The 20,715-nt window shown below is 44.2% G+C and overlaps 1 protein-coding gene across 2 annotated transcripts in view; it reads right to left on the bottom strand.

The window, feature by feature from the left end:
* Positions 1-2,284, bottom strand: part of RGL1 (ral guanine nucleotide dissociation stimulator like 1) — a 79,003-nt gene extending 76,719 nt beyond the window's left edge. For both annotated transcript variants that reach the window (XM_086617258.1, XM_086617257.1), the window contains exons 1-2: positions 2,258-2,284; positions 1,133-1,243 (exon numbers count right to left, since the gene is read on the bottom strand). In XM_086617258.1, the coding sequence (XP_086473384.1) occupies positions 1,133-1,243; positions 2,258-2,284 (138 nt within the window). The remainder of the gene's footprint in view (positions 1-1,132; positions 1,244-2,257) is intronic.
* Positions 2,285-20,715: the final 18,431 nt, after the last annotated feature.

Genomic DNA, 20,715 nt, shown 5'->3' on the forward strand with positions numbered 1-20,715 from the left:
GGCTGGGAAATCTACAGGAGCTCAGAAATACTTTCTAATATTTTTCCTGGTAAAAACAGGAGGCAGAGATGGGAAATCTGCCACTCAAAGGAAGCAGATTTGAAATTATCTATTCCAATTAGAACTCTATGTACTTCTTGGAAACACGGGAAGGGGAGATCCTGAGCACTGTGTGTATGCAGGAGAGAATTTGCTTATTTTTCTCGAGTGTGGTTTCAGCGCTGCTGTATTGCTTTATGTCATGGAACTTCACAAGAAAATTATTTGATAGACATCTCAGAGCAGTTTTAAAAGTCTTTAAAATACCGGCCTGGATACTACATCAAACCAAGTTCTTATATTATTGCCTTTGATCCTGAAGAAAATACATAAACATAACAAAATAATACGAAAGTTATAGCCACCTCCTGAAGATCTGGCTCAAAACTGCCACAGCTGCACTGATTCCAATGAAGTGAGGACATTTTATATCAGCTGGGGACTTGGCCTGACAAAGGTGAAGGCACTCAGCAGCATGCCAAATTGAGTGCATGTGCATTTAAACTCATTTTCCTTACCACTAAAAGCCTTCGTGCTTTGAAACACACCTTTGAAAAACAGTACAGAGCTGTAATTCTTGCAGAAATGCAGACAATTTCTCATCCAGCTGAGAAAGCAATATGAAAATAAGACCCAAACCTATATTCACTTCAGTTTTGAGGCAGTTTCTGCTAACTTTTCAGAGGCCTTCATTAGTCAAAATACCGTGCATATTGGTTTGGGAGACCTGGGATAAGTTCCTCACAGCAGAAACAAGCCATAGTCCAGTCCGAAACAACTGTTGGATGTTCCATTTCTCAGGCCATAAGCTAAGATCCTTATTTCTACACTAAGTATCATCTGACCCATGGCCACAACTGGTCAAATCTTTTTTATACGTCAAGAAAAGAGGAAGAGTCAACACAAGGAGCAAGTTATTTCAGATGACCCAGATAGACAACTTCAGTGTTTTGTTTTTTGCTTTTTTAAATAGTGAGAGCAGTCAGTGCTAAAAATTAATATCATAACAATTCGTGTGGAATTCCGCTCCCTGGAGCAGACTCCAAAGTCCGGGAGCAGCCTACCAAAACGCCACCGTGCCAGCTTTACTTACCCCGAGCCATCTCGCTCCTTTGTTGGCAGCCTGCTGAATCTGCACTCTTTTCAGGGCAACATGGTAAACAGCTCCCTCTTCTACCTCTTCACCCCAGTCCTGAATTGTGCTCTGCCAGGAAAAGGGGAAAGAAGAGTCATCAGAGAGAAAAGAACGTTTTCCCCCTTCTGCTAACCACAATCTACACCAGGTGCTCTGCCGCTTCACGCAGAGCTGAGGGCAGAAGATGGGCTGCACAAAACAAATACAACAATCAAAAGCAAGACAGGATACTTTCAGATCGAGGGAACACTGGAGATATTCTTGGCAAGCTGTCCTTTCCTGTGGTATCGAGATACCCTGACTTTCCATTTAACTATTTTTCCTAGACCAGCACATATTTTAAATAGTTGTATAAAGTCTTTTCTAAGGAAATAGTTTGGTTTTGATTAGCAGTCTTCTCTTCCCTCTCCCTCCCCCTCCCCCCTTTTCGAAAGCAATTAAATCTCTTTGGCCTTTCATTTATGGAAGGAATTACACTTTTTTAAAACTGTAGAATTACTTAGGCAGCCAGCCCTTAAACTTTGACACTAACAAGCATTTAAAATACAGCAACCCTTGATTTCTTTTGACAGGAGGGATCTAAAGCGCTTGTGGTTTGCTTTTCCGAAACCTATTATTTCAAGCTACAGAAAAGAAAACAAAACAAAACACCTTTACGGCGTCGGCGCTTTGAAACTCAGAAATAATAGAAAGCGGACGGAAAAAAAAAAAAAAAAAGTGTAACATCTTCCAAACTTTAACCGAACATGTGCTGCAATGACTCCTCGTTTCCCGGACTATCAACCGCACAACAGAGCTGCAACGCGGACAGCAAACATGCCCCCGAATTTCTCCGAAGGGCAACTAACTTCTGCCTCTGGAGCGCTCCCTTCATCCTCCCCGTGCCAGGCGCACCCCCCCGCGCTACTCCCGGCACTCAGCATCCCTCGGAAGGGAGGCAGAGCAGCGAGGCGATCCCGAGCAGCCTTTCCAGCGGGGCTCCGGGAAGCAGCGGGCGGCGCGGCGCGCCCGGCCACCCCGCCGACACCGGCAGCCCCGCGGGCAGGGGAAGGGAGGGAGGGGCGGGGGGGGATTCCCGGTTACCATTTTAGCTTTCCACAGCAATTTCATTCTCGATGCCTTCCCGGGCGCCTCGACGGGGCACGCCGCCGCTGCGCCCTGCCCTGTCAGCGGCCGCCGCCGCCGCGGGCCGGGCCGGGCCGAGCCGTGCGGCCCCTCGGCTCCGCGGCGCGGGAGGCGGGAGGGCGGGCGGCCGCGCCAGGCCCCGCCTCGGCCCGGCCCCGGCCCCGCCGAGGGGCTTCCTGTTTATCCCGGGCAGCCCCAGCCGAAAAGTTTACGGCGGGTTCTGTCCGCGCTACCCGGAGCGAGGAGCGGGGCTGCACCCCGGGAGATGCCGCCTGAAGCGGGGGAGTTCATCCACCCCCGCCCCGATGTCCCTGGAAGGTGCGGAGCGTCCTGCTCGGCTTCCCGAGGGGCCGGGGCACGAAGGAAACGCCTCCTGCCAGCCTCCGCCAGCCGGGTGTAGCCGCGCTCCGGCGGCTCTGGCACGGCGGTGGCCGCGGGCAGCCGGGGCAGGTGCGGCGGGACGGGACGGGGCTCCCCGCCCGCCGGCGCGGTTTGAACTGTTTTAGGGGGAAAAAAAACCCGTAAGCAAAAAAAGGCAGGAGTTTAAAGCCGGGGTTAGTTCTAAGAACGTAATTCTACAAGTTTGAAAGTGAGGAAATTAAGGGTTGTAGTAAATCCCGACGCAGCTGCCAGCGGCAGAACTCCGCGTTGTTGTAGTCCTGCTCCGCAGAGGCGTGAGGAGCCTGCCCAGCAGTGGCCCACCGGGCAACTAAAGTGGCTCAGACAGAAAAGAGAAGGCCTTCCTCCTCCTCCTCCTCCTGCCCGCACCAGCCAGGCTGTGCCAGGGCACGCAGCCCCCACCCTGCTGGCTAGGGGCAGCTGCAGCCCTCGAAGCCCTCTGCCACCCCGTCCTGCGCCCCTCTGCCACCCTGTCCTGCGCCCCTCTGCCACCCCGTCCTGCACCCTCTGCAACCCAGTCCTGCGCCCTCTGCCACCCCGTCCTGCGCCCTCTGCCACCCCGTCCTGCACCCTCTGCAACCCAGTCCTGCGCCCTCTGCCACCTCGTCCTGCGCCCTCTGCCACCCCGTCCTGCACCCTCTGCCACCCCGTCCTGCACTCTCTGCAATCCCGTCCTGCGCCCTCTGCAACCCCGTCCTGCGCTCTCTGCCACCCCGTCCTGCACCCTCTGCAACCCAGTCCTGCGCCCTCTGCCACCCCGTCCTGCGCCCTCTGCCACCCCGTCCTGCGCCCTCTGCAACCCCATCCTGCACCCTTCTGCAACCCCATCCTGCGCCCTCTGCCATCCCGTCCTGCGCCCTCTGCAACCCCGTCCTGCGCCCTCTGCAACCCCGTCCTGCGCTCTCTGCCACCCCGTCCTGCGCCCTCTGCAACCCATTCCTGTGACTGTCAGCAGAGAACCCCGTCCCAACAGGGAGATGCAAAGAGCAGGGACAGGGGATGTGCAGATGCGTAGCAGCAGATAAGAAATCGGTGAGAAGCAGCAGAGCCATGAGGAGCAGAGAGGTGGAGGGGAACAGGGCCAAGTTCCTGGTTTGGGAAGATAAGGCTTAGGGTGATGGGAAGCTGGAGGCGTGGGGAAAGCATTCCCACCCATTTGACCTGTACAACTGGCATAAGGAAACAAATCCTAACTATTTTCACCTGCGTCACCTCAAGACACTGACTCTTCCTACTCAAGAAGAAAAGTTTCTCATCCTGATTTTGTAATCAATAGATTATAGTCTATTGCCCACCTACCACTTTATATAGACTAAAATCAAAATATCCCTGTTTTTCTTCTGTGGAAGTCCCCTGCTCCCAGACAAGCCTGCAGGAACCACGACCTCCTTCTCTGTATGAGCACCAGCTGCAGACATCAGCATGCAAATGCAAGGATCTCAAACCACCTCAAAACCACTAACTTAACTTGCCTTTTGAGCTGTCCTTAGTTACCTGGTTTTCGGGACTGACAAATGCAAGCAAAGAGGAGCTGAGCACACAAATCACACCACAAGTCAATGAAAAACAATAAGAATTGAACCAAAGAGTTCAGAGCTCCTGAACCTCAGCACTAACAGCCAGTATCTTCCCATATTTATACACGAGTGTTACTACCAATTATCTCAGAAGCAGTGCTGGTTCACAGAGACCATTATCACTCGCAGCTGTTAAAATGAGGAAGCGTATGAAAGCAAGGAACATTATTTTAAGCTACAAAACCAAGATTGAGCTGCGTTGTCAGGGGTGACCTGATCTGATTATTTGCCAGGCTGTGCATTTAGCTTATTTGTGTAATACTGAAGTTATCCAGAACATGCAGAGGCAGATACGGACTTTAATATGCTGAGTAGAACGTATTGTAGCATTCAAATCAAAAGTCTAGCTTTTCCAAAGTCCCTCGGCTTCTCCTGTAAAACTACACCGAGCGTTTTGAATGCTTTAGATTTTGCAAACCGGTTTGCCACACCATAATTTTTAGGTGTAAAAAACGGAGTCTGCATTGAATTCACAGGGTTAGCCCAGCAGGCATGCCAGCAGTTTCAGAACAAATTGCTATTGAAGAGGACAAACATATGTTGGCATATGAAAATGGATATCCAGCTACAAGGAATATAACACCAAAGCCAATTCATTATTCTGGAGCGAAATAAAAGCTTTATCGTGGTATGACGTTCTGGCGCCACAAGAAGTGCAGTAGTGCCGCTGCTGTTACTTTGGATGGCAGTCACCAAAAACCAGCAGTTATTTCTAACTGGATCCATAACAGTAAGAAAATAGCAGTGAGTTAACACAGCAGGAAGGAGCAGATGTATTTGACTCAATTTAGCTTCTGTGGAATCACGCATTTTGAGACTGGGTCCTTAGGGAACACCTTCTTATGGAGAGACAAGCTCAGGATTTCTGTTTCAAGGTAGGGCACGAGCCCTCGCGTGATGTTTCTGAATCCTCTCGGTCACGGCCAAGTGGCATAAGCTTGGCCAGAAGGCAGTGCCAGATGAACTCATCCAGTTTAGCAAGTAGCAGAAAGCCACCCCTTTTATTAATTAGGTTTGTCATTAGTCATGCTTAGAGTCAGAGTAGACTATTTTCCAGGTTGTTTTTAGTGAGATATGGTGCCCAGATTTTGTAACATTCAGATACACCTTTCCAAAAAATCCCACAAATTGAAATCGCAGTGAAAGGTTACGGCACAGACAGTAACCATGCGTATAATTCTGTAGAATATCAAATTGCATCCTACTTTTATAACAGTATTTTGAATTTACACGTTGTTTTTCACCCTTACAGCCTGCGAGGGCTGCACAAACAAACCGCACCACCGGCGCGTGGTCACACCTGAGCTGCCAAACCTCCGACACACATGACAGTGCAGAGGGCAGTAGGAGGAGACAGAAATTTTGGCCAAGGTGATGAGGTCTGGATGGCAACAGATACATATATTTTACAAGAACAAAGAGCTACCTACGCTCTTCTAGATTTGAAGTGTCACACAGTTGAAGTCACACACAAGTGCTAATCTTTACCCCCAGATCTCAGCTCTGCCAACGTGCACCTGAGATGGCAAACTGTTGTTATCTGGGGTTTTCCCAGCATCATCCACACTCTAATGCACTCGTGAAGGTATATAACGAGGCAGCTGTTTTCCAGCTCAACGGATTTCTGAGGGAGCCTTGAAGGCGATACATTTGCAATGGGATATTTGGTTCTGTAGTGTCCTCAGTCAGCTGATCCGGGAGGGAAGTATCAGAATTAGCCTGAAGGAAAAATTCATTGTCTCTTCTAAGGGTTATTGCCCTTTGAAGGCAAGGCAAAAAAATCCTTCGATATTAAAATATTCTGCCTTTGTAAAAACCTACTTGATTGAAATATTAATCTAGTTCTTTTATTTACCTATCCCTTAAATTAGTTTACATGATTAAGCTTCTAGAAACTGTTTCCATTAACTAGTTTAGCTGCAAGGGGAAAACTGCAAAATGGCCAGGACAACACGCAGTGTGACTTAGCCCGAGAAATTAATTTAATCTTCCTTTAGCCCCTACCTAAAAAAGTTCAGAAAAGCACATAAGCAGTAGCTTTACTTTGGCATGAGCTTAAAACATTCACATCGAAGGAACTAAATTCTTAAGATTATTTGATGAACTCGAGCCTAGACCCTGAAAGTGAAGTGAATCACAGGTTCAAACCTCCATGGGACTGAGTCTTTTCCCCACAAGAATTACATCAAATACTATGTTCCAAAAAGCCCAGCGATCACATTTTCAACAGATTTTCAGTGAAAAACTGTTTATCCAAATCGTCTGCCGATTCTAACATTTGCAGTTTTCTAGTGCCTTGGAAGTCTGGATTCCATTGATAACTGTCTCACTTGGGAAAAGGATATTTGTAGGTTTGGGTGGTATCTTCATTAAAGCAGCTGACAGGGGATGGCATAATGTTTTCTAACATAGTGTGCGTTTCTTATGCCACAGTGTTTGCTTCTTTCCAGGTAAAGAAAGAAGTCATTTTAAATGTATTACCTCTTTTGACAGACTTTGCTGGTATTTATATCATCGGATCTCATAGCTACAGGAACATTGTTACATGGAATACAAGAAATTTCTCTCGGGCTGGTAGAATCTTTCAAAGTGAATGAAACATACTGTACTGACTACAAATTTAACAGCAGGACCCATTTAACTCCAACTCCTGTCATTAACTTTTACCAAAACATGCATGTCTGTATGTATATACATAACATATATCTATTTATTTGGTCTTTTAGAGAGAAAGGATTATGCTCAGTCTAGGCTCCTAAAAATCTGCCTTATATCCAAACACCAATTATTTAATACTGGAAAGGAAGAAAAGCATATGTAACATTTAACTTCCATTTAGTTGCATTCTAAGACCATTATGTAGCGTCCAACTGCTTATTTGAGACCAAGAGACAGGATCAGAACGCACAGGAAAATATGAAGACAAAGCAGGCTCTGATTAATCTAAAAGATGTTCTGTAAAGATTTCAAGGACTGAAGGAAGCACGAAAAAGAATAACAGCCTGCAACTCGGTTTAGTAGAACTGCTGTTTTCCTCTTTCAACAGACTTTAATCACAAACTCGATCTGTATCAACGAACCAACGTTGTGGTAAATATTTGGTTCTTTCCAAATCGTGTTCACATGCAATAACTGCATTCCTGCCATCATCAAGCCCCGCGCCTGCCCTTTCTACTGGATCGGAATTGTTCCTCTAATACAGCCGAGCATGTACTCCCTTCCCCCTCGCGACAAGAAAGAAATACAAATCCACTGGTGAATGCAACCTTACACTTCTCACCGTGAAATGTTATATAAGAAAATACTTTGGGATCTGGAAAGTTCTCAAACTGCAGATCGTTGCCCGCTTACAGCCCAACAAGAACTTGCCGACTGTCCGCCGAGAAATAACTTAGTCGGAGAGTGATGATTTTTCCTTGTTTTCAGCTGTTGCTACAGCTGGCACGCAGACGCTTTCATGAGAAGACAAAGCAAAAGACCTGTAAAGCAGCTGGAAATAAAGAACAGCTAGTCTTACTGCCTCTACTAGGGGCCTAACAGGAGGAGAAGAGGAAACAGAAGCCAGAGATACCCAAATAAGGAAAATATTCGGGAAAGCAAAGTAACCAGGTGATATAAGAATCATCCCATACAGCTTCTCCATGGGAGAAAGGCATCACGCAGCCTGAAAGGAAAGAAAACAGGTTCCATAGATCTCCATGCAAGTTTGTTTCACTGGGAAAGGATCCCTAGTGGGAGATGGGAAAGAAAAACACACAACTGTCTCTTTTTTTTTTTCCCCCAAAAAAGGGAGAACACTCCTTGCGTTACAAAAAAGTGTAAGTTAGGCCATGGTTTCAGGATGTTCCTTTCAATGGCATTGCCAGCTCAAACGGTTTCCACTCCCTGGTGCTTGATTGTGCCAGGGGCTAGAATCGTTTCCATGTAGGCCATGCTAGACATTTCCTAGTAACCATGCCTTTGCATTAAATGTTTTTCCCATACTACCTTTTCTTCTTTTTTTTTTTTTGAAGAAGCAATGGCTACCACCTCAAGCATACTACCTGTATGTGTGCAACTGTTAACTGGAAGAAAGAATTCCACAAAACAGTCTGTTTGTTCGTTGTTCATCCTGTAGAAAATACCAGTATCTCATATAGAATAAAGCCTGTCCAAAAAGACGCCCCTGCGATGGATGATGCATTAGAAGTGCATGCCTACAAAAGGACATAAATACTGTTTCTATTAAGACTATCTCATTAATTATTATTCGTCTGGTTTCTTTATAACCACATGTAGCTCTTGCTTTCCGTTTATGGCACATGCTTTCAATTTGATAACTAACAGGTGCTGCAGAGTACAGTTCTTGAGGTTGAAACTATTTTTTTTCTAAAAAAAAAAAAATCACGCGCAGATGAGCCACAAAAGCTACAGAATGCAGAGACTATAGAAATGCAAACACAAATCAGTTTTATATTGTGTTTTAATAACTGTGGACTCCGACCTGTAGCTTGGCTGCAGAGAGCTCTTCACCACAGCTACTGTATGAAAATTACCTGGAAATATTCCTTCATATTGTGCGCACCTGAGTTCCTGCTTTCCACTCAATTACTCAGTTAGTTTGTCAGGGAGTGCTTTAGATCTGCAAAACATTCAGTGTGCCACAATCTCATCTGCACCGAAGGTCCTTTTCAGCACAGAGCACTTCACGGGCACATCCCTCACGCAGTCGTTTCCACCGGCACAGGGGCAATACTTTGCACACTTTGCGTGCTGATGCAGAGGGTAGCAGAGGTGAGTCAGGTCCTCCATCCCCCTCATTTGAAAATAAATTAACTTGGATATTTATATTCTTTAAATGAATGAGATGCACTGTTTCTACATGTCAGCCACTAAGAAAAATTGTTGGGCTCGAAAATTAAATTTGAATTTCAAAGCACCAACTAACCAAAGCAAAAGGAACGGTATGTTACGCACTCTATGCCTGACCTTCCACCATCTGCAACCTTTGGGATCCTTACTCCTGTTCAAAAAGGGAAAAACTACATTCCCCACTCACCCTGAACAGTGTTGAAAGATGTGACAATGCAGTAGCAGCTCAGTCAAGAACTAGACACACAAATTCATCATAATCTGTCTTCGTTGACACTAGAACTAAATAAAAGCCTTCGAGTAACTGGAAATATTAACCAGCTTCCTTGTAAAATGCCAGAGGAAATGCAGCCAAGCTCCCATACATAAAACTGAATTAATGATTCATAAGGCTGCATAATTAACAATGCTAAATCAAAAAATTAGGTAGCTAAGAAAGCACATCCAGCCTTCCCTTGACGTCTCATTTCACATGTGATTGCAATTAGATAGGCACGCACTGTTTCACAAGCTGTGCTGTCCGACAGCACACGGCATGCTTTTGTGTAATCTCCAATCTAGGTGGCATATCTCCTTCAGGAACGGCAAGTCCTTAGACTTCCATTTGTTAAGACTTGGGAGCGATGCTTCTTGCAAAACCACGGTCACATCACCGGTAAACGGCACCCTCTGCAACATCGTATGGAGAAACAACGGTGTGTTTTACTCCCTGTCCCCTGAGCTTTTTGACTCAAGAGGAGTGTAAGTAAAGCCAGTGTACCTCTGAGGCTGGCCTCAGACCTGCTCCGTACCCTGTCTCCAGAAATGTCTCTTGGTTCTCTGGAAAAGACCTGTAGAAGCAGAGACAGCAGGTCCGAGGAACTTGAGTCTCAGTCACACACATCACAAAACACACAGAAACTTTTCCTGGACCCGAAGTGCTTGATGAGGTCTTCCCTTCCTTTTTTTCTAGCCCTGCACATCCCTGCTGCTTCCAAGCAGCATCTTTCTCTAGTTTCGTGCTGCACAGGTGTTCACAGCAAATCCTCTTGCCTGCACCCTGCACAAACTCTGATGGAAGAAATGAAACCCTGACGTGCTTGCTGAGCACATGGTTTTCTAAGGCTCGTAACTCAGTCAAATCAGAGCCCAAACTAAGGCACTTCACCGCTATGGCGATGTCAATGCCAAATTTTAGCACACAGGCCTCGGCCGCTCACGCTGCAGAGCCATTCAAAAGAAGGCAGCAAAAAGTCTTTATGGAAGGGAAAAATAGTTTTCCACTCTCCTCATACTCACATATGGATGAAATGTTTTCACTCAAACTTTCCAAAAAATTCACCTTTGAGCAGAGTCCAAGGGCCTCGTTTGAACAATTTTAAAACTTTCTGCAAAGAATAAATACTTTAATCTTATAAAAAGGCATTGCTCAATTACAAATTTGACTGCGGGTAATTCTCCTGACGTCAATTCCATTTCTCCCAATTTACATTGTCATAAGACCAGAATCAACCTCACTGCCTACACAGAACTAATAAAAATTACTATTCCCTTCTCCAACAAAAAGTTATGTAGACTGAAAAGAGACAGCTAATATATCCAGCAAGCATTAGATACCTGTAAGTACAGTGACAAAATTAATGGCGCCATAAAAGTGCAGCCCAAAATGCCCAAACCTTTAAGCTTCATTCCAAAATCTCCATGTCACAAGATGCATGAAAAACGGTGGAAAGGGAGCGCTCCAGAAGCATTTGAGGTTGAAGAGGACGATGACTCCCCACCAGTCCTCCCTGGCCGCGGTCAAACAGAGCTGGCCTTGGCATACCGCAGAGCTCCAGGACAACCTGGTGACGTCAGCCGGATAGAAATTCAAATCCTGCGGCAGATGCTGCACCACCACGGCCCACATCTTGCTCAGCTGATAGATTAGGCATGGAATTATACCTGAACTTCCTAAGAGTTGCTTGACTTTACCACCCTTTCATGCTAATTCGGTCAAGCTCAATATGAGCGAACGACGTGCTGCTGCGGCAAAGAGAGCCAGCAGGGTGCTGGGTTGCATCGACAAGGCCATCACCAGCAGAGATCAAGAAGTCATTATCCCACTCCACTCAGTGCCCATCAGGCCACACCTGGGATACTGTGCTCAGTTTTGGTCCCCGCTCTACAAACCAGATGTGGACAGGCTGGAGAAGGTCCAGAGAAGGGCCACAAAGATGGTGGAAGGACTGGGAAGCCTGCCAAATGAGGAAAGGCTGAGAGAACAGGGTTTGTTCAGCCTTGAGAAAAGAAGACTTGGAGGAGACCTTATCACCATGTATTTCAAAGGTGGCTACAAAGAAGATGGAAACTCCCTTTTTACAAGGAGTCACTGGAAAAGACTAGGGGTAATGGGTCCAGGTTACTCCTGGGGAGATTCTGATTGGACACAAGAGAAAATTTTTCACAATGAGAACAACCAGCCATTGGAATAATCTCCCAAAGGAAGTGGTGGATTCCTCAACTTTGGACACTTTTAAGATTTGGCTGGACAGAGAGCTGGGCCATCTTGTCTAGACCATGCTTTTGCCAAGGAAGGTTGGACCAGATGATCCCTGAGGTCCTTTGCAATCCGATATTCTATGATTCTATGAATCATATCTCCAAAAAAAAAAAAAAAAATACAATGTCACATGGTAATGTCACTCAATAATTTCTGTGTAAAGAAGATGGTACAAAACAGGTATAATGGGCCAAGAGTTTAGGCCTGAAGAGGCAGTGACCAACTAATTCAGATACTGCACAGTGCTTGAAACGAGGCTGTTTTGCGGGATAGCGGGGTATTAACGAAGTGAAAGTTGCTTATGCTGTTGAGATCGCTCTGTTTGTAAACAATGGGACCATGCTGCTTTATCTTGTTACTGCTTCACAGAGAAATAGGCAAGTGTGCATAAAGAGGAGAAGACAGAGAGATGGAGCTCACCAATTCCTTCCTTTTTCAAGGAAGGGACTGATTTTCCCATCTTTTACACACATATACACGCACACTTCCATTTAGTATCATCAGTATTGTAACCATTGAGTTTTCTGCCACAGCTCCTAGACAGCACCATAAAATAAGTCCAATGAACATGGAAAAAAAAAAAATCTTAAAGACACTGTGATAAAAATGAGTCATTTTGTTTGCACCAGCTGAATTAAGGAAAAGAAAACCCTTTTCCTGATTTGTGAATCAAATAGGTCTCATATGCAAGTGTCCTTCAAAAGATTGCCTTTTGTGTGTTTCAGATCTTTTTTTTCTGCACCTAAGTAAGGTTTAATAATTAAATTGGTCATGGTACAAACACGTATTGGGTTGATTCAGCAAAATTCTAATTTTCCCTAGTTGCTCTCTTGTCTCCATAGACAGGCTGATTTTCCATGAGAAGCTTCTTACTTTCAATGCATTTACGAATTTGTTTTTTATGATATTGGCTAGTTGGTACTGAATCCTCCCCCTTATTCCCAAATTCCTTGCCCTAGCTCAAGTTCTTTTCTAGCAAGCTTCAGTTCCAGAAGAAGAAATTAAACTATTTGATTAAAATGAGCTCTCAAAACTTCCCATTTACAAACATAACTTTCTTTTTCCCCTTCTGCTCTGTTTTGTTTTGCTTTGGTTACGGACTTACTGCACATATGCCTTTTATGGCCCTGCTACAGTAGGCGTAAACGGTGTAAATCTCTGTTGACTATGAGGATTTTCAACTCCTTAATTTTCACTCTAGAGTCTTTTTCATTTCTCCTCTTAAAAAAGAAATATTTCCTCCCCTCGAAATCTGAATCACTCTGGTATACTTTAATCCAAGCATTCCCCAGAGGACTCTGGGCTTAATAATTATATTGGAGTGTCTATTATTTAGGATACTGGGAATACTTCCCACTCTATCTGGGGCCTCCCATTCCTCTGAACAGACCTTTGCCAGATAGCTCTGTATTTATATCTAACTAGTTCAAAGCCCAAGGACTTTGTCCCTCCCACCCATTGAGTTATAAAATCAGATGGCATGTCTTAAGTTCAACTCATTCACTTCACGTACACACAGTCTCCAGGAAGAGCTAATGAAGAGTTTCAATTTAAATGCTGTTTCTACAACAAATCCTAGTAATCAAATGTTTTCAATAGCCTTATGTATGCTAAAGATCACAAGTAAAATGTCCAAAAGTAGCTCTGTAGCTTAGGCTTGAAACAGGAGGGAAATCTGCATAAAGCAATCTTGTGAATTGTGAACCCCCAAAGAAAGTTTGGCATTTCTGAACATTGTGCACAAACGCAACACTCCCAACCTCTAAGAGGTCGTTAAAATAAGAGGGATAAATTAATACTAAATCCTTTTATTATTATCATAGTTTATCTTATTTGCTTTTTCATTCTAAATAACCTTTATCAAACTTAAAACTACGTCCCCCTTCCTTGTGACATATTTCAAATACTCGGAAATTCCTAGACCCCGTTTCGAGCAGCCTGCTGAACGCCAGTCAAATAAGGGAGCTTTTCTGGAGGCAGAAGACTGTTGACCACCATGGGCAGATTTCTCAGCTAGATCTACAACAAATTCTTGCAAGCTTCCGTGTAAGATGGGCACTCGGTGTGATTTCTCTGGTCTCAGCTCACAGTGCTGTTAATCCAAGCCCACAAAGGATTCCCACCAGTGTAATAGAAAACAGAACGTAGGCTTCGATTCAGCTCAGAGCGAAGACATGAGAAAGAATCTCATTTTCCAGTTGGCTTGGGCTACTGACCCTATCTTTTTCCCAGTGCTCAAGCAACAGTAAGCCAGAATTGTCAACTCTTTTCTTCTCTTCATTGGGTTGAAAGGGAAATAATTGAAGTGAAGCAAGAATTCGGCTTATCTATGGGTCTCTTGTTTTCTTTAATGCTACATTCATTCTATCTGATTTGACCAAATCCTACAAGGATTTTATTACCCTCTTATAGCCCTGCTGCAGAGCCAAGTAGACACCATTAAATTAGACTCCTACTCGAGAGCTTTCTTTTGAGCACTGTTTAGATTTACAGGGAGGAGCAAAGAACAAGACAATTGTGAACAAATATGTAACAATTAACTTTAGAAATATATACACGCTGGTCCCTCTGCAACCACGTAATTTTTTTTCATCATACATGCCACTCAAACAATTAAGATTTCAGGGCTTTACTAACAGCCACAGCCAGGAACGCAGAAATCTCTAAATTAGAAAGGATATCTTTCGACTGCACTGTGATAAAATCCAGGTTTGGAGAGGCTGGGGTTTGGGTTTGGAGTTGGTTTTCTGTTTGTTTGTTTTACCTCCTCCATCATTTACATGTCCAAAGAAGGGCAAGGAAGCTGGTGAAGGGTCCAGAGCACAAGTCTTATGAGGAGCGGCTGAGGGAACTGGGTTGCTTAGCCTGGAGAAAAAGAGGCTGAGGGGAGACCTTATGACTTTCTACTACTACCTGAAAGGAGGTTGTAGTGAGGGGGGAGGTCAGTCACTTCTCCCAATTAACAAGCGATAAGACAGGAGGAAACAGCCTCAAGTCACGCCGGGAGGGGCTTAGATTGGATATTAAGACAAATTTTTTCACTGAAAGGGTTGTCAAGCATTGGAACAGGCTGCCCTGGAAAGTGGTTGAGTCACTGTCCCTGGAGGTGCCTAAAAGACGTGTAGATGTGGTGTTTAGAGACATGGTTTAGAGGTGGACTTGGCAGTGTTAGATTAACAGTTGGATTCGATGATCTTCAAGGTCTCTTCCAAGCTAAACAATTCTATAGAATCATAGAATGGTTTGGGTTGGAAGGGACCTTCAAGATCATCCAGTTCCAAGCCCCTGCCATGGGCAGGGACACCTTCGACTAGACCAGGTTGCTCAAAGCCTCATCCAACCTGGCCTTGAACACTTCCAGGGATGCGGCATCTACAACTTCTCTGGGCAACCTGTGCCAGTGCCTCACCACCCTTTGAGTGAAAAATTTCTTCCTTATATCTAATCGAAATCTCCCCTCTTTCAGTTTAAAGCCATTGCCCCTTGTCCTATCGCTACACGCCCTTGCAAAAAGTCCCTCTCCAGCTTTCCTGTAGGCCCCCTTTAAGTACTGTAAGGCTGCAATAAGATCACCCCGGAGCCTTCTCTTCTCCAAGCTGAACAGCCCCAACTTTCTCAGCCTGTCTCCATAGCAGCAGAGGTGCTCCAGCCCTCGGATCATCTTCGTGGCCCTCCTCTGGACCTGCTGCACCAGCTCCATGTCCTTCTTGTGTTGAGGACTTCAGAGCTAAATGCAGTATTCCAGGTGGGGTCTTACAAGAGCAGAGCAGAGGGGCAGAATCACCTCCCTCGACCTGCTGGCAACGCTCCTTCTCATGCAGCCCAGGACATGGTTGGCTTTCTGGGCTGCCAGCGCACATTGCCGGCTCACGTTGAGCTTCTCATCCACCAGCACTCCCAAGTTCTTTTCCTCAGGGCTGCTCTCAATCCATTCTCCACCCAGCCTGTACTTGTGCTTGGGATTGCCCTGACCCATGTGCAGGACCTTGCCCTTGGCCTTGTTGAACTTCATGAGGTTCTCACAGGCCCACCTCTGAAGTCCCTCTGGATGGCATCCTTTCCCTCCAGCGTGTCCACAACACCACACAGCTTGGTGTCATCTGCAAACTTGCTGAGGGTGCACTCAATCCCACTGTCCATGTCACCAACAAAGATGTTAAATAGCACTGGCCCCAGTACTGACCCCTGAGGAACACCACTCGTCACTGGCCTCCACTTGAACATTGAACCGTTGACCACAACTCTCTGAGTGTGACCAGCCAGCCAATTCCTTATCCACTGAGTGGTCCATCCATCAAAACCATGTCTTGCCAGTTTAGAGACAAGGATGTCATGTGGGACAGCATCAAATGCTTTGAATAAGTCCAGGTAGACTTCCTCTATCTATCAATGCTGTAGCCATCATGATATGATTCCATCTCTGAAATACCCCATAGTCAGATACAACAGTCTGTACACCAGTGACTTGCCTTCTGCTGGCTGTGTGGATCCGTCACATGTTCCTCAGGTGAGCTGCTCCTTCCCCTATTACCAGATCTCCAAGGAAACAAACACTGGAAGATGGAAAGCAATGCCTGTTTGAAAACAAGAGAAAGGCAGCTTTGAAATGCAGATAGCAATACATCTACTTTTACTGTCCATTGTGTTTCTCTCTTTCTTGCGAAACACAGCAAACAAATAAGAACATTACACAGATAAGGAAGACGCTCAGTCATGTTCATTAGATGCAGTGTCAGCCACTCACAACCAATGGCATGGTTACATACACCCAAGCCCCCTTCCAACTTGCTTAAATTTCTGTTTTCTCTGACATTAGAGTAGATATTGCTATTTCAGTGGCCTAAACCAGTAACACATACAGCACATCTACTTCTTCCTCTTCGCTACACTGCCTATGTAAGTGCAGCGCTAAGACTTCCTCCATCTGGATTAAGAAAATCGGTACTAAACATGTTTCTGGAAGCCACTCGTTTTGCTAGGGGAGGCAAAAATACTTTCACCAGCATAAGTCAGCTCCAGCCTTTCTCCCTTTATGCTGTTATGACTTGTCCTTCACCTATTGCAAACTCTGAGCTTTCCAAAGCCTGTATTTCCTACCCTCCAGATCAATCAAAATGCAGCATTAAGACTTTCTTTCGCATTCAGTTATTTAATACTCACTTTTAAGATCCCTCAGAGTCTGATCTCTCTTCTGACTCTCCTTATTTCCATCTCTCACAAGCTTCTGACCTCTGCTGATGCTTCCTCTCACAGATCAATGCCTGCCAGCAGCTCCCAATGGTAAAGTTCACTGCTAGGCTTTTTCTTTTATATGCTACCGATATACATGTGGCGATCATTTCAAACTGATAAATAAACCCATCTTTGACCTGCACCTTTTTCAGATGCCAAAAATGCATCTGGAGTTCATAACAGCAACATAAAGATCCTGTGAGGCACAAGCAATATTTCCTTACAGAATATATCATTTTCAACAATATTACAACAATATAATATTATTAATATATTTATTCAACAAAAATATGTTAATAGCAATATACTAACAGAAGTTTAAGTGATTTGCAGCCTATAATTGATGAATATCACTAGTGATCTATAGATACTTGCTCTCACTGCTATTTACCCTCATACTTTGCCCTACATCCTTCTGTTTGCTCTACCAATGTGTTCTGCTTTTTCATTTTCATTACGTTATTTGAGAGAGACTTCTACCCACTTGCAGTGTCCCAGAACAAGATGATACAAACTCTAGCTGTGACCTTTAGGCACTATTATAGTGCAAAAATAGATTATACAATGGGTCCATAGAGTCTAATATCCAACAGTTATGCCAACTGATGCCGCTCTGATGTAGATTAACAACTCACTTGGACAAATTTAGATCGATACTTAGGAACAATTCTGTGAATTTTTGGGAGCAGTATGCCCCAGCACCCTCAGCTAAAGAGAATTCCCTCTCACTAGTCGTGCTCGTGCTGCTTGGCTGCTGCTATATTCCATATATCACTTCCTTGAAGCGCTGCTAGTGACTCCAGTGGATTTGTGTAAGGGAAAGGTGACGGGATTAGAACCACAGGCTGTAAACACTTCGGTACCCTCTGGGATTACGTTGGTTTATTATTATTGGCACATTGTGCTCAGACAGCAAAGACATCCATTTAAGCACACTAGTTTCTATTTCCAGGTCTATTGCATCTATTTTAATTTGAACTTATTTAAAGTCAACATTATCAACCCAGAAACAAAAGGCAGGAAGGAGATGGAAGTCCACAATGCTTGAGACTCTAGACAATGACAGGAAACGGCCCGTGTTTTGACAGTTCCCCCAATTCTCTTCCAGATGATCTTTACTGAAGAATTAGACAAAGTCCAATAAGCAAAATAAAAACATAAACAAAACTCTGTGAAGGGGAAATCCTCTTATATTCGGATACCAGCAGAGTGGAAAATTTTAGAGAGAATCCAGGTCTGGAATATTACGTTAGAACAAAATTGTCTATATAAAAGCAGGAATGGAAGAGTGACATGACAGTAACAAGATGTAACAAGAACAAACGATTCTGTGTTGCACTTGGAGAAATCCCATTGTCTGCCTACAAGCGAAATTACAAACAAACAGACCAAAAAAAATATCACGTAGTGTGTTTTGTGATGGGTATATTAACAAAATATTTGGCTTAGGTGTTTTCAAAGTACCCTCCACACTGACAGTTGAACCTAGTACACGAATGTTTTAGATATATGAAGCTTCGCATCCAATCCACTTCTGAGATCTCCACAATCTAGGAGAAGAAACGCCCTTTCGCTTATATATGCCTTCTTAATAATTAATACATGCACATAACACCCCAGTTGTATTAGAGAAAAATTCAGAAAACCTACCAACGAGCAAGCCAGATGATAGATCAGTTTTGTGTTATTCTGAGCAAGCATCCAGCTCGCTGGCAACAGACCATTACTTAGCAACCTCAAACCCTGTCCATTGCGTCAGGATGACGTTACTAAAGATGCGCTCTGAAGTTTTTACATAGACAAAGATCTTGCTGCAGTCAAACATACTTTCTCCTCAGTAAAAACCGAGTAAGAACTTCAAACTTGGCCAAAGTTGAACACTAGAACACAAAAGTTGGAGCAGAAGCCAAGTGTTTTGTTCTCCGGAGATCAGTTAGAAACACACCAATAAACAGGATGGAAGATATTCTTTTCAAAGGAGTATCGTAAGCAGCAAATTAATTGTGCAATATGTTACTCTGCTTAGGGAGGTGAACTGGACCGGAAATCAAAACCTAGAGCAGATAATAATTATGCAGTTATATTAAAACCCACTAAAACATACACAAAAAAAAGCCAAAAGAATATTAAATTCTTTTGCTTTGAGTTACAAGCTGAACACTAATAGGATCCATGGAGGAATTTTTTTTATAACAAGTTATTCCATAGTTGTCTGCAACTGAACAGGGGAGATTCAAGTTGGATGAATTGAGATTCAAGTTGGATTCAAGTTGAGTTGAACTGAACAGGGGAAATTCAACTTTCAGGGGAGGTTCAGGTTGGTTGTTAGAAAGTACTTCTTCTCTGAAAGGGTTGTCAGCCACTGGAATAGGCTTCCCAGGGAGGTGGTTGAGTCCCCATCCCTGGATGTGTTTAAGAATAGGGTGGATGATCTTAGGGATATGGTTTAATGGGGATTAGGGACGGTTGGACTCCATGATCTCTGAGGTCTTTTCCAACCTAGAAATCTATGAAATCTATGAACTGTCAGGAGCTATATATGCACTACATAGGCAATTTGTCAATCTTGGTATAGCCTCAGCTGCCTTCCACGTTGCAGGGATTTTGCAGCATCCTCAAAGAAGGAGCTGAAACATACAGTCTTTCATTCACAAAAAATTTCTTGCCTGAAACTGCCTTGCTAGAGAGGACTACTCAAACTGCAAGGCAATTCTTTAGTAATACTGCCAGTAAGAATACTAGAAAGTGTCAAATACAATAAAGGAGTTTATAAAGTGGTCACCTGTGCAGCAGGACTCGAAAAAAACAGCCGATGCATTTCTCATTCAGCACCAGTCAGCATCAAGTGGCAGTATGGTTCAGTCGTTCTGGATTTGTCCTGGATTAAACCTGCAAGCAAGAAGTGCAATGACTATATCTTCCTCTTCCCCCAAATATGTGTTCATTATTCTTCATGGCTTGTTTTTGTAACCTTTCTTTTGCAAAGCAAAAAGAAAGCAAAGAAGCCATAGCTTTATTATATATTTTTTTCTTTTTTAAAACATAGAATTTAAGCTTACTGCAAACCACAACCAGACGTGCATTTATCACCATAACGTGGTGTGATGTGTCGGTTGATAATTTGGCACTCACTTTAGAGAAGGAATCCTGCTTATTTTTTGTTCCACTAGCTAGTCCAAAACTAAATGCAAAGTTGCACAATCCCTCCAACTTTGCTGGAGGAGCAACAGTCAGAATTGAGATTCACAGTAGAGAGAAGGAAAAAAAAAAAATCCCAGTTCTTTTTTCTGCATAAGAAAAAAGTTATTTGTTAAAAAACAAGTGTTCAGCAGAGAAAAACACCACTCTTTCGCTTTCCCAGGCAGGTTTCTCACTCTTCCAAGTGGACTCCAAACTTCATATATTTCTTTCCCTCCCTCTCTCCCCCAACCCTTGATGATAGTATTTGGCAGGAACATTTAATTAAAAAAAAAAAAAAATCCAGACTGCCTTTGTGCTACCCCAGCAAACCTCTCTGGGGAAATGATGTTCTTTGCTCAGCAATTCCTGTTCAGCACAGAGTGCCAACACGAGGAAAACAGCTGGAGTGACTTCCTATTCTCCATTCAGGCCTGGCGGCCTAGGAACAAATCCTTACAAAAAGAAACAGAGCCTGAAACCGGCAAGGAATCATGGACAAAGAAACGCACGGCGACTTTTGTAAGACTTCATTTTCAGCTCATTTTTAAAAATTTTTTTAACAGACCTTGTTAACAACCTGATCTAACTATTCCCAAAAGCTGTGGGAAAGCTTCCTATCAAGTGGCAACCAGAGCAACACCTACTTCCAGGTAGAA

Source organism: Tauraco erythrolophus, chromosome 10 (genome assembly GCF_009769465.1).
Source record: "Tauraco erythrolophus isolate bTauEry1 chromosome 10, bTauEry1.pri, whole genome shotgun sequence".
NCBI lineage: Eukaryota > Metazoa > Chordata > Aves > Musophagiformes > Musophagidae > Tauraco > Tauraco erythrolophus.